The 14,393-nt window shown below is 50.2% G+C and overlaps 1 protein-coding gene across 2 annotated transcripts in view; it reads right to left on the reverse strand.

Moving 5' to 3' along the window:
* Positions 1 to 14,393, reverse strand: part of SKIC3 (SKI3 subunit of superkiller complex) — a 1,406,584-nt gene that overhangs the window by 1,276,516 nt on the left and 115,675 nt on the right. For both annotated transcript variants that reach the window (XM_085632495.1, XM_085632494.1), the window contains exon 5: positions 10,460 to 10,535. In XM_085632495.1, the coding sequence (XP_085488621.1) occupies positions 10,460 to 10,535 (76 nt within the window). The remainder of the gene's footprint in view (positions 1 to 10,459; positions 10,536 to 14,393) is intronic.

The following is a 14,393-nucleotide window of genomic DNA, read 5'->3' on the forward strand; positions in this document are numbered from 1 at the left end:
GGCTAAAAAACAGAAGTATGTTGTCTGAAGCTGCTGCCTAATAAAAGCCCCAGCAGTTGTAAGGTTACAAATTAAGCATTGGGAGTAGACTGGAGCCAGAAGTTTTGGCCTTTACAGTAACATTCCCTTCACATTTACACGGGTTGTGCACCGTGTTTTAATAGTGAAACCAATATTGAATGTAGGTTGCCATGATCTATTTTATGTAGTGGCGTTTTAAAAATAGGGAAACTGCAGTGCTAAATATGAGCTGGTGGTTTCTGGTGCTCAATAGCAGCACCTAATAATCAACAGAAATACTTTATCTTTGCTGGAAAATGCAAGCTCTCTAAGCGAGCGCCGACGTCATTATCGTAAAACATTAACAAGCGAAAGAGAGCGTGGTAACCTGACTCACGAGGAATGCAGATACCAGCCTGCGTGTCTCTGCTCGCTCAAGAGAGCAAAACGCCGTGGAAGTAAACAAAAAAAAAAAAAAAAAAAAAAAAAAAAAAGAAGAAGGTGGGCCATGCACCCACCTTAAGCCATTTGCGTGCTTTCATTACTGAAAAACACGCGCAAAAGCCAATCCTATGTGTGGGAGGAGTCCGACCAACACGGAGTAGTTTATAGTGCTTACAAGAAACCTCGCAGAGCAGTGCATGCGCGCTGGCTCAGGCTCCACCTAAAAAGGGGAGGGTGGGAGGAAAGCAACAAGGGGAGGGTGGGGGAAAAAGCAAACAGGGGAGGGTGGGAGGTAAAAAGCAACAAGGGGAGGGTGGGAGAGGGGGGAAATGCAACAAGGGGAGGGTGGGAGGGGGAAAGCAACAAGGGGAGGGTGGGAGAATGAAAGCAACAAGGGAAGGGTGGGAAGGTGAAAGCAACAAGGGAAGGGTGGGAGGAAGAAACTAGGGGACTGTGGGAGGGGGAAAAGCATCATGGGGAGGATGGGAGGGGGAAAAGCATCATGGGGAGGATGGGAGGGGGAAAAGCATCATGGGGAGGATGGGAGGGGGAAAAGCATCATGGGGAGGATGGGAGGGGGAAAAGCAACATGGGGAGAATGGGAGGGGCAAAAGCAACATGGGGCGGGAGGGGGTAAAGCAACAAGGGGAGGGTAAGGAGGGGGAAAAGCAACAAGGGGAGGGTAGGAGGGGGAAAGCAACAAGGGGAGGGTGGGGGGAGAAAGCAATGGGAGGGGGAAACAACAACAACGGGAGGGTGAAAAAGCAACAAGGGGAGGGTGGCAGGAGGAAAAGCAACAAGGGGAGGGTGGCAGGAGGAAAAGCAACAAGGGGAGGGTGGTGGGGGAAAAGCAACGAGGGGAGGGTGGTGGGGGAAAAGCAACGAGGGGAGGGTGGTGGGGGAAAAGCAACGAGGGGAGGGTGGTAGGGAAAAAGCAACGAGGGGAGGGTGGTAGGGAAAAAAGCAACATGGGGAGGTGTGGAGGAAAGCAACAACAACATGGGGAGGGTGGGAGGGGGAAAAAGCAACAAGGATAAGGGGAGGGTGGGAGGGAGAGCAACAAGGATAAGGGGAGGGTGGGAGGGAGGGGAAAAAAGCAACAAAGAAAAGTGGATGGTGGGAGGGAAAAAAGCAACAAGGGGAGGGTGGGAGGGGAAGAAGCAACAAGGGGAGGGTGGGAGGGGAAGAAGCAACAAGGGGAGGGTGGGAGGGGGAAGAAGACTCAAGGGGAGGGTGCGAGGGGAAAGAAGCAACAAGGACACAGGGAAGAAGCAACAAGGGGAGGATGGGGGAAGCAACAGGGGGAAGAAACAACAAGGACAAGGCGAGTTGGGGAGGGGAAGAAGGAACAATGGCAAGGGGAGGGTGGGGGGGGGACAAAGAAGCAACAAGGGGAGGGTGGGTGGAAAGCGACAAGGGGTGGGAGGGAGGGAGGGAAAAATCAACAAGGGAAGGGTGGGAGGGAGGGAAAAAAGCAACAAGGAAAATGTAGGGTGTGAGGGAAAAAGCTACAAAGACAAGGATCGTGTGGAAAGAAGGGAAAAAAGCAACAAGGACAAGGGGAGGGTGGGAGGGAGGGAGAGAAAATAAAGCAACAAGGACAAGGGGAGGGTGGGAGGAAGGGAGGGGGGAAAAAGCAACAACGACAAGGGGAGGGTGGGAAGGAAAAAAGCAACAAGGGGAGGGTGGGGAGCGGAAAAATCAACAAGGGGATGGTGGAAGGGGGTAAAAGCAACAAGGGAAGTGTAGGAGGGGAAAAGTAACAAGCGGATGGTGGGGGAAGCAACAAGGGGAGTGTGGGAGGGGGAAACGCAACAAGGGAAGGGCGGGGGTGGAAAAGGCAACAAGTGGAAAAAGCCAGAAGGGGAGGGTGGGTGGGGGAAAGCAACAATGGGAGGAGGTGGGGTAAATCAACAAGGAGAGGGTGGGAGGGGAAGCAACAAGAGAAGGGAAGAAAGCAACGAGGGGAGGGAGATAAAAACAAGGGGAGGTTGGAAGGAGGAAAAGCAACAAGGGTATGGTGGGAGGGGGAAAAGCACCAAGGGGAGGGTGGTTGGGGGAAAAGCACCAAGGGGAGAGTGAAAGCAAAAAACGGAGGGTGAAAGCAAAAAGCGGAGGGTGGGGGAAGCAACAAGGGGAGTGTGGGAGGGGGGAAAGCAACAAGGGGAGTGTGGGAGGGGGAAAGAAAGAAGGGGAGGGTGAGATGGCGAAAGCAACAAGGGGAGGGTGGGAGGCTAAAAAAGCAACAAGGGGAGTAAAAAAGCAACAAGGGGAGGGTGGGAGGGGAAAGACAACAAGGTGAAGGTGAGATGATCAACACTGACAACGGGAGGGCCGAAGAAAGAATTAACACTGACAAAGGGAGTGCAGGGGGAAGAATCAACACTGACAAAGGGATGGTGGGAGGAAAGAATCAAGACAGACAACGTGAGGGTGGGAGGGAAGAATCATGATGGACAATGGGAGGGAAGAATCAACACAGACAACATGGGGTGGGAGGGTGAAAAGCAACATGGGGTGGGAGGCGAAAAAGCAACAAGGGTAGGGTAGGAGGGGGAGCAACATCGGAGGGTGGGAGGGGGGAAAGCAACAAGGGGAGGGTGGGAGGGGGTAGAAAAAGCAACAAGGGGAGGGTGGAAGGGGGTAAAAGCAATAAGGGGAGGGTGGAAGGGGGTAAAAGCAACAAGGGGAGGGTGGAAGGTGGTAATAGCAACAAGGGGAGGGTGGAAGGTGGTAAAAGCAACAAGGGGAGGGTGGAAGGGGGTAAAAGCAACAAGGGGAGGGTGGAAGGGGGTAAAAGCAACAAGGGGAGTGTAGGAGGGGAAAGCAACAAGCGGATGGTGGGGGAACCAACAAGGGGAGTGTGGGAGGGGGGAAAGCAACAAGGGGAGTGTGGGAGGGGGAAAGAAAGAAGGGGAGGGTGAGAGGGCGAAAGCAACAAGGGGAGGGTGGGAGGCTAAAAAAGCAACAAGGGGAGTAAAAAAGCAACAAGGGGAGGGTGGGAGGGGAAAGACAACAAGGTGAAGGTGAGATGATCAACACTGACAACGGGAGGGCCGAAGAAAGAATTAACACTGACAAAGGGAGTGCAGGGGGAAGAATCAACACTGACAAAGGGATGGTGGGAGGAAAGAATCAAGACAGACAACGTGAGGGTGGGAGGGAAGAATCATGATGGACAATGGGAGGGAAGAATCAACACAGACAACATGGGGTGGGAGGGTGAAAAGCAACATGGGGTGGGAGGCGAAAAAGCAACAAGGGTAGGGTAGGAGGGGGAGCAACATCGGAGGGTGGGAGGGGGGAAAGCAACAAGGGGAGGGTGGGAGGGGGTAGAAAAAGCAACAAGGGGAGGGTGGAAGGGGGTAAAAGCAACAAGGGGAGGGTGGAAGGGGGTAAAAGCAACAAGGGGAGGGTGGAAGGTGGTAATAGCAACAAGGGGAGGGTGGAAGGTGGTAAAAGCAACAAGGGGAGGGTGGAAGGGGGTAAAAGCAACAAGGGGAGGGTGGAAGGGGGTAAAAGCAACATGGGGAGTGTAGGAGGGGAAAGCAACAAGCGGATGGTGGGGGAACCAACAAGGGGAGTGTGGGAGGGGGAAACGCAACATGGGGAGGGTGGGGGGTGGAAAAGGCAACAAGTGGAAAAAGCCAAAAGGGGAAGGTGGGTGGGGCAAAGCAACAATGGGAGGAGGTGGGGTAAATCAACAAGGAGAGGGTGGGAGGGGAAGCAACAAGGGAAGAGAAGAAAGCAACGAGGGGAGGGGGATAAAAACAAGGCGAGGTTGGGAGAAGGAAAAGCAACAAGAGGATGGTGGGAGGGGGGAAAAGCAACAAGGGGAGGGTGAAAGCAAAAAGCGGAGCGTGAAAGCAAAAAGCGGAGGGTGGGGGAAGCAACAAGGGAAGTATGGAAGCAACAAGGGGAGGGTGGGAGGGGGAAAGAAACAAGGGGAGGGTGGAAGGGGGAAAGAAACAAGGGGAGGGTGAGAGGGCGAAAGCAACAAGGGGAGGGTAAAAAAGAAACGAGGGGAGGGTGGGAGGAGGAAAGAAACAAGGGGAAGGTGGGTGGGGGAAAAAGAAACAAAGGGTGGGTGGGAGTATGAAGACAACAAGGGGAAGGTGAGATGATCAACATTGACAACGGGAGGGCCGAGGAAAGTATTAACACTGACAAAGGGAGGACGGGAGGGAAAATTTAACACCGCCAAAGGGAGGGAAGAATCAACACTGACAACCAGAGGGCAGGAGAGACGGACATTGGGAGGGAAAAATCAAGAGTGACAACGGGAGGGCGGGTGGGAAGAATCAAGACTGACAACGGGAGGGCGGGTGGGAAGAATCAAGACTGACAACGGGAGGGCGGGTGGGAAGAATCAAGACTGACAACGGGAGGGCGGGTGGGAAGAATCAAGACTGACAACGGGAGGGCAGGAGGGAAGAATCAAGACTGACAACGGGAGGGCGGGAGGGAAGAATCAAGACTGACAACGGGAGGGTGGGAGGGAAGAATCAAGACTGACAACGGGAGGGTGGGAGGGAAGAATCAAGTCTGACAGTGGGAGGGAAGAATCAACACACAACAGGGGTGGGGGAAGAATCAACACACACAACAGGGGTGGGGGGGGAAGAATCAACACACACAACAGGGGAGGGGGGAAGAATCAACACACAACAGGGGTGGGGGGGAAGAATCAAGACACACAACAGGGGTGGGGGGGAAGAATCAACACACACAACAGGGGTGGGGGGGAAGAATCAACACACAACAGGGGTGGAGGGGAGAATCAACACAGACAAAGGGAGGGCGGGAGGGAAGAATCAGCACGGACAACGGGAGGGAAGACTCAAGACTGACAACAGGAGGGAAGACTCAAGACTGACAACAGGAGGGAAGACTCAAGACTGACAACAGGAGGGAAGACTCAAGACTGACAACAGGAGGGAAGACTCAAGACTGACAACAGGAGGGAAGACTCAAGACTGACAACAGGAGGGAAGACTCAAGACTGACAACAGGAGGGAAGACTCAAGACTGACAACAGGAGGGAAGACTCAAGACTGACAACAGGAGGGAAGACTCAAGACTGACAACAGGAGGGAAGACTCAAGACTGACAACAGGAGGGAAGACTCAAGACTGACAACAGGAGGGAAGACTCAAGACTGACAACAGGAGGGAAGACTCAAGACTGACAACAGGAGGGAAGACTCAAGACTGACAACAGGAGGGAAGACTCAAGACTGACAACAGGAGGGAAGAAGCAAGACGGACAACAGGAGGGTGGGAGGGAAAATCCAGACTGACAACGGGAGGGCGAGAGGGAAAAATCAAGACTGACAACGGGAGAGCGGGAGGGAATAATCCAAGACTGACAACGGGAGGGAAGAATCAAGACTGACAACGGGAGGGCGGGAGGGAAGAATCAAGACTGACAGCGGGAGGGCGGGAGGGAAGAATCAAGACTGACAGCGGGAGGGAAGAATCAAGACTGACAACGGGAGGGCGGGAGGGAAGAATCAAGACTGACAACGGGAGGGCGGGAGGGAAAAATCAAGACTGACAACGGGAGGGCGGGAGGGAAAAATCAAGACTGACAACGGGAGGGTGAGAGGGAAAAATCAAGAATGACAACGGGAGGGCAGGGAAAGAATCAAGACTGACAACGGGAGGGCAGAATCAAGACCGACAACAGGAGGGCGGGAGGGCAGAATCAAGACTGACAACGGGAGGGCGGGAGGGCAGAATCAAGACTGACAACGGGCGGGAAGAATCAAGTCTGACAACGGGAGGGAAAAATCAAGACTGACAACGGGAGGGTGAGAGGGAAAAATCAAGACTGACAACGGGAGGGCGGGGAAAGAATCAAGACTGACAACGGGAGGGCGGGGAAAGAATCAAGACTGACAACGGGAGGGCAGAATCAAGACCGACAACAGGAGGGCGGGAGGGCAGCATCAAGACTGACAACGGGAGGGAAGAATCAAGACTGACAACGGGAGGGCGGGAGGGAAGAATCAAGACTGACAACGGGAGGGCGGGAGGGAAGAATCAAGACTGGCAACGGGCGGGAAGAATCCAGACTGACAACGGGCGGGAAGAATCAAGACTGACAACGGGCGGGAAGAATCAAGACTGACAACGGGAGGGCGGGAGGGAAGAATCAAGACTGACAACGGGAGGGCGGGAGGGAAGAATCAAGACTGGCAACGGGCGGGAAGAATCCAGACTGACAACGGGCGGGAAGAATCAAGACTGACAACGGGCGGGAAGAATCAAGACTGACAACGGGCGGGAAGAATCAAGACTGACAACGGGCGGGAAGAATCAAGACTGACAACGGGCGGGAAGAATCAAGACTGACAACGGGAGGGCGAGAGGGAAAAATCAAGACTGACAACGGGAGGGCGGGGAAAGAATCAAGACTGACAACGGGAGGGCAGATTCAAGACCGACAACAGGAGGGCGGGAGGGCAGAATCAAGACTGACAACGGGAGGGAGGAATCAAGACTGACAACGGGAGGGCGGGAGGGAACAATCAAGACTGACAACGGGAGGGCGGGAGGGAAGAATCAAGACTGACAATGGGCGGGAGGGAAGAATCAAGACTGACAATGGGCGGGAGGTAAGAATCAAGACTGACAATGGGCGGGAGGTAAGAATCAAGACTGACAATGGGCGGGAGGTAAGAATCAAGACTGACAACGGCAGGGAAGAATCAAGTCTGACAACGGCAGGGAAGAATCAAGTCTGACAACGGCAGGGAAGAATCAAGTCTGACAACGGCAGGGAAGAATCAAGTCTGACAACGGCAGGGAAGAATCAAGTCTGACAACGGCAGGGAAGAATCAAGTCTGACAACGGCAGGGAAGAATCAAGTCTGACAACGGCAGGGAAGAATCAAGTCTGACAACGGCAGGGAAGAATCAAGTCTGACAACGGCAGGGAAGAATCAAGACTGACAACGGGCGGGAAGAATCAAGACTGACAACGGGAGGGAAAAATCAAGAGTGACAACGGGAGGGCGGGAGAGAAAAATCAAGACTGACAACGGGAGGGCGGGAGGGAAGAATCAAGACTGACAACGGGAGGGCGGGAGGGAAGAATCAAGACTGACAACGGCAGGGAAGAATCAAGTCTGACAACGGCAGGGAAGAATCAAGTCTGACAACGGCAGGGAAGAATCAAGTCTGACAACGGCAGGGAAGAATCAAGTCTGACAACGGCAGGGAAGAATCAAGTCTGACAACGGCAGGGAAGAATCAAGTCTGACAACGGCAGGGAAGAATCAAGTCTGACAACGGCAGGGAAGAATCAAGTCTGACAACGACAGGGAAGAATCAAGTCTGACAACGGCAGGGAAGAATCAAGTCTGACAACGGCAGGGAAGAATCAAGTCTGACAACGGCAGGGAAGAATCAAGTCTGACAACGGCAGGGAAGAATCAAGTCTGACAACGGCAGGGAAGAATCAAGTCTGACAACGGCAGGGAAGAATCAAGACTGACAATGGGCGGGAAGAATCAAGTCTGACAGCGGGAGGGAAAAATCAAGAGTGACAACAGGAGGGCGGGAGGGAAAAATCAAGACTGACAACGGGAGGGTGAGAGGGAAAAATCAAGACTGACAACGGGAGGGTGAGAGGGAAAAATCAAGACTGACAACGGGAGGGCGGGGAAAGAATCAAGACTGACAACGGGAGGGCAGAATCAAGACCGACAACAGGAGGGCGGGAGGGCAGAATCAAGACTGACAACGGGAGGGAGGAATCAAGACTGACAACGGGCGGGAGGAATCAAGACTGACAACGGGCGGGAAGAATCAAGTCTGACAGCGGGAGGGAAAAATCAAGACGGACAACGGGAGGGCGGGAGAGAAAAATCAAGAGTGACAACGGGAGGGAAAAATCAAGACTGACAACGGGAGGGTGAGAGGGAAAAATCAAGACTGACAACGGGAGGGTGAGAGGGAAAAATCAAGACTGACAACGGGAGGGCGGGGAAAGAATCAAGACTGACAACGGGAGGGCGGGGAAAGAATCAAGACTGACAACGGGAGGGAAGAATCAAGACTGACAACGGGAGGGCGGGAGGGAAGAATCAAGACTGACAATGGGCGGGAGGGAAGAATCAAGACTGACAATGGGCGGGAGGGAAGAATCAAGACTGACAATGGGCTGGAGGGAAGAATCAAGACTGACAACGGCAGGGAAGAATCAAGTCTGACAACGGCAGGGAAGAATAAAGTCTGACAACGGCAGGGAAGAATAAAGTCTGACAACGGCAGGGAAGAATAAAGTCGGACAACGGCAGGGAAGAATAAAGTCGGACAACGGCAGGGAAGAATAAAGTCGGACAACGGCAGGGAAGAATCATGATGGACAATTGGAGGGAAGAATCATGGACAATTGGAGGGAAGAATCAACACAGACAGCAGGGGTGGGGGGAAAAATCAACACGGACAATGGGAGGGCAGGAGGGAAGAATCAGCACGGACAAAGGGAGGGCGGGAGGGAAGAATCAGCACGGACAAAGGGTGGGAGGGAAGAATCAAGACCGACAACAGGAGGGAGGGAACAATCAAGACTGACAGCGGGAGGGAACAATCAAGACTGACAGCGGGAGGGAACAATCAAGACTGACAGCGGGAGGGAACAATCAAGACTGACAGCGGGAGGGAACAATCAAGACGGACAGCGGGAGGGAACAATCAAGACTGATAACAGGAGGGAAGAATCAAGACTGATAACAGGAGGGAAGAATCAAGACTGATAACAGGAGGGAAGAATCAAGACTGATAACAGGAGGGAAGAAGCAAGACAGAAAAAACGGGAGGGAAGAATCAAGACGGAAAACGGGAGGGAAGAATCAAGACGGAAAACGGGAGGGAAGAATCAAGATGGAAAACAGGAGAGCGAGAGGGGAGAATCAACACAGACAACGGGAGGACGGCCAGGAAGAATAAAGACAGACAACTGGAGGATGAGAGAGAAGAATCAAGACGGACAACGGACAACTGGAGGGCGAGAGGGAAGAATCAAGATGGACAACGGGAGTGCGAGAGGGAAGAATCAACACAGACAACGGGAGGGTGGGGAGAATCAACACAGACAACTGGGGAGAATCAACATGGACAACAGGAGGATGGGAGGATAGAGGAGGATCAACACGGACAATTGGAGGGTGGGAGGGAGGTGAGAATCAAAACGGACAACAGGAGGGTCGGAGCAATAGGAGAATCAACACCGATAATGGGAAGGTGGGAGGGAGGTGAAAATCAACACAGACAACAGGGGGTGGGAGGGAAGAAGTAACATGGACAATGGGAGGGTCACAAGAAAAAATTATCAGCGGCATTGGGAGGGTTGGAAGGAAGTAGTAATACGGACAACATTAGAAGCAACATGGACAACCGGAGAGTAAAATAAAAAGCGATAGGACATGGCTAGCACTGGCCGTATCAGAGAGCTTTCTTTTCTTATGGCGATTGAGGGGTAGGCAACAAAGTCAATGGGTTAAGAAGAAACATGGGGCAATGGGAGGGTGGGAAGTGGGAGGAAAGAAGCAACACATACAAAGGGGGGTGGGTGGAAGAAACAACATGAGCAAAGGACGAAAGAAAAAATAGACCAAAATCACAGCACAAGGGACACTAATAAAAATCAAGCAATCAGTATGTGGTCCATTCTCCAAATGAAAGAAGAGGAAGTGAAACCAGCAAGTGTTGGCAAATTAGGAGGCAGCAAAGAAGAGCTCCAAGCCCCTTTTAAGTAAACAGAACGTTTTGCAAGAAACACTACATGTGTGCTATCTTTGGCAAGGCCTAAAAGGCAGTGCATGGGTATAAAATCCATCTATGGAAATACACTACCTATATGCATGCTGAAATTCTGCTTCGATAGCTGGGATATGAAATCTCTTCACATAGTCTGTATACATGTTTAAATCGGTCCTGGATCTCTTAGGAGAGATTTTTGCAGTTGTATAAAAAATGAAAATGCTACTCAGCTTAAACAATTTTACCTGCAAATACTGATTTTCCTGATGATAAAGGTCGACAAGTTTCCTGCACACTTCACACCATTTTTGTTTATCAGAACTATAAAAAGAAAGAACAAACAAAGTGAATTTTTACCAAAGTTCAAAGAGTGATGCAAATGCTTGCTAGCAAAGATCGTATGGTAACCAGTGGCATTTGTATGGATGGTTGTCCACAGGTTCATGATGTTTTTGCATAATGTTTACTTTTAAAACTAGAAACATACATTTAATTCTCTAAGACTAGACAATTTGTTTTCATTTTTTTACCTGAAATGAAAAGGTAAAATACCACTGTGCATGCAACATTCTACCATCTTTCTCTCGGAAGTAAACTACTAACAGACATAACAGATGTGTGAAATCTATCCGTCACCCGGAAGGCTGAAGCTTATCAAAGCGTGATCATACTTTCATTACAAAAATTTAGTACAGGAAATTCAACAAATGCCAACATCAGCTGGGGCTCCTTTGAAACAGGCATAAAATAAGCTGGTATAAAGTAATGTGCCAGACATTTTCATACAGCAGAATTTCTTAGCGAGTGAATAACGATATGTATAATATTGTATTGGACCATTTTTATAGTTCTTTGCTTGACAGAGCCTCAAAGAGATTTTTGGTTGGTTGAGTAGGTAACTACTCCTTTGCTATGCATGGTTGCAAAAGATTTTTTTTTTTTTTTTTTTAACGGTCTTAGCTAGGAGTACCGTGCTTACGCCTAACGAATGAGCTCCAGACAGCATTTCAAGTATGAAGGAAAACGTGAGGGACAGCTTCTCAAGCAGCCTATACAAATAAGTATGACAAACTCCATATTACCCATCGCAAGCTATTACCACAAGTCCAAACAAAAGCTTCAACTTTAAGATAATTATTACAGAACTACCCAGGTGAAGTTCGATACTATATTCAACTTTACTTGCAATCATATAGTGCATTATACCCCTTGGAAGGTGCAAGCCAAGATTGAGGGCATGCAGCATGATACTCTTTGGGAGTGCTATGGATTTTACAGTGTGTGTCGGTCATATGGACTACAATAGTAGTGTACGATATTGTACTTGCAGACTAAAATTGTGTTTTTAGAATGTTTAGTTGTTGCACCTATGCTTGAATGTTAAGGGACAAGGAGTGAGAGATGAGACATGAGAGACTAAGCATTAGATGATAGTGCATGAATAAAGACAATGTGTGTGTTTCCATTGTGGTCTGTGTGAAAAATGTTTTGTGGTCATGTGTATATGGTAGAAACTACTTGGGCAACGGTGTACAAAGCATGTAATTGCAACTGTGCAAGGGTATAAAACAAAAAAGTGTTAAGTAAAAGCTGGTGGGCATGCATTTACCTACGAATACTGTATTGATCTGTATTATATAGTTTAAACAAGATTACTGTAGGGCCCTCGGAGTGTCCAAAAGGTGTGAAGTTCTACCCTTTGCAGGTGAATTCTAGGGTGCTACCTTGGATTAACGATGATACGACCCACCAAAATCAGACCTAATTTAGGATTAAACATCAATCCAGGAGTAGTGAAAGTGCAACCCAAGGAAATCGAACAGAAGTTCTAGCCTTAGCGCAAGGCCATGCCTGACTCTCAACACTGGACCTGGGCTGGATGCCCTCAGGAGAGGTGTTAAATGTGGCAAGTTGGAGGAGTTAGAGAACAAGTTACTTACCTGCAGTAACAATGTATCTATAAGAGACATATGTTAGTTATAGATTCCTTACCTTAGAATTACTCCAGGCGTCAGACTGGATACAGAGAATGTTTTCTCAGCAGTACCCCTGCACGTCAGTAGGTGGCGTTGGTCGACTCTGCGTCCGTTGTTGTGTTTGCGGGATGATGTCGCAGTGTCTATTTAGATGCCACCACTTCATGCTGATGGCAGTTCTGACACAACTTTCCACACCAGAAGCGCAGAGCCATGCAAGACACTGACCACTGGTGCGCTAAACTAGAGCCCTGCAAGGGAGTCCCTGTCCCTAAAAGGCAGTTCTCAGAGCAGGGAGGATGGGTGGGGCGGTACGGAATCTATAACTAACATATGCCTCTTACAGCTACATCGTTACCGAAGGTAAATAACTTGTTCATTGGAAAGAGCCCGCTAGTTATAGATTCCTTACCTTAGAATAGATACCCCAGCAATACCAACCCTGGAAGAGGGTCTGCGAACTAAGTTCACACCAGAAAGTCCTGGAGGACAGAACGGGCAAAATAGCCGTCTCTCCTGACTTTACTGTTCAGGCAGTAATGTCTGGTGAACGTGTGCAAAGATGCCTACGTGGCCGCCGGAGAGATGTCAAGGAGTGGACTTCCGCGAGCAAGAGCAGTGGTGGCCGCCGTAGCTCTAGTGGAATGAGCACAGAGCCTCACTGGAGGATCCTTCTTCGCTAAAGCGTAGCATATTTTAATACAAAGGACAAGTCATATAGAGATGGTCTGTTTTTTAATGGCCTGATATTTCTTGGCACCAACATATCCAACGAAGAGTTGATCGGCCACCCGGAAATCTTTTGTGAGGTGAATGTAGAAAGACCGCACATGTTTGGGGAACAGAAGGTGGAGTCTCTCCTCCTCCTTGGAAGGGTGCCGAGGTAAGAAAAAGGTGGGTAAAGTAATGGTTTGTCCAATGTGAAAAGATGTAACCACTTTGGGAAGAAACAAAGGCCTCGTCCTAAGCACCACTTTGTCCGGATGCAAAGAGAAGAAAGGGGGCTTACAAGTAAGAGCTTGGAGCTCACTCACTCTGCACGTAGAGGTGATGGCAACAAGGAAAGCGGTCTTCAGAATGAGAAGCCTGCGAGGACGGTTGTGAAGAGGCTCGAAGGGAGTGCACATAAGATAGGTTAAGACCAGGTTCAAGTCCCACTGGGACATTACGAAGGAAGAAGGAGGAAAGAGATGAGTAATGCACCTAAATAATCTATTTACAATAGGGGACTTGAACAAAGATGGCTTATCTGGTAGGCGAAGGAAAGCAGAGATGGCCGCAAGATAATCTTTAAGAGTGCCCAGGGCAGAGCCCTGCTGGGCCAAAGACAGTATATACAACAGAACCTCTGAAAGAGGGGAGAAAGAGGATCCACAGCCTTTGTTGCGCACCATGCCACAAACTTGTTCCATCAACAGGCTTATACCATCTTGGTGGAGGGACAGCTGGCTGCCAAGATGACATTACAGACTTCAGGTGGAAGGTCAAAAACTGTCAACTGTCGCCGCTCAATCTCCATGCAAGGAGGTGGAGGCTGGAAAGGTTTGGGTGAAGAACCCTCCCCTGCTGCTGCAACAGAAGAACCTCCCAAAGAGGCAGTCTGAGCAGAGGATCGTTGGTCATGCTCAGGAGCTCTGGGCACCAGACTTTTCGTGGCCAGTCCGGAACAACAAGAATAACTTGGGCCCGGTCACGCTTGATCTTCTTCAGCACTCTAGGCAGAATTGGTACAGGCAGAAAAGGGTACAGGAGGCCGCAGTTCCACTCGCTACGAAAATCTTCGCCGAGCAAGTGCCGCCATGGAAATTCCAACGTGCAGAATTGCTGACATTGCAGGTTCTTTTTGGTGGCTAACAGATCTAACCCAGGCTCTCCCCACCGCTGAAAGAGACCTTGTACCACCTCTGAATAAAGACACCATTTGTGATCCACCAGGCACCGGCGGCTGAGAAATTAAATGAAAAATGGAGAGTCATGTAAGATCTTTCAGACTATGCAGTTATGTGGTCAAATGTGCAGAAGTCTAGAGGAGGTGAACTGGAATAGGGAGGAGGAGGTCCTGAAGCTGAACAAACCAATCAAGAAGTCATCATTGTACTTCATGTGGTATAGTAAGCTTGAAATCAATTTTTAATCACCTTCATGGGAGTAGGGTTTGATGTTCTGAAGAGGCCATTTGCTGCCGTTGAGTGCCCACCCATGG

This window comes from Triturus cristatus, chromosome 2_1 (assembly GCF_964204655.1).
Source record: "Triturus cristatus chromosome 2_1, aTriCri1.1, whole genome shotgun sequence".
NCBI classification, from domain to species: Eukaryota; Metazoa; Chordata; class Amphibia; order Caudata; family Salamandridae; genus Triturus; species Triturus cristatus.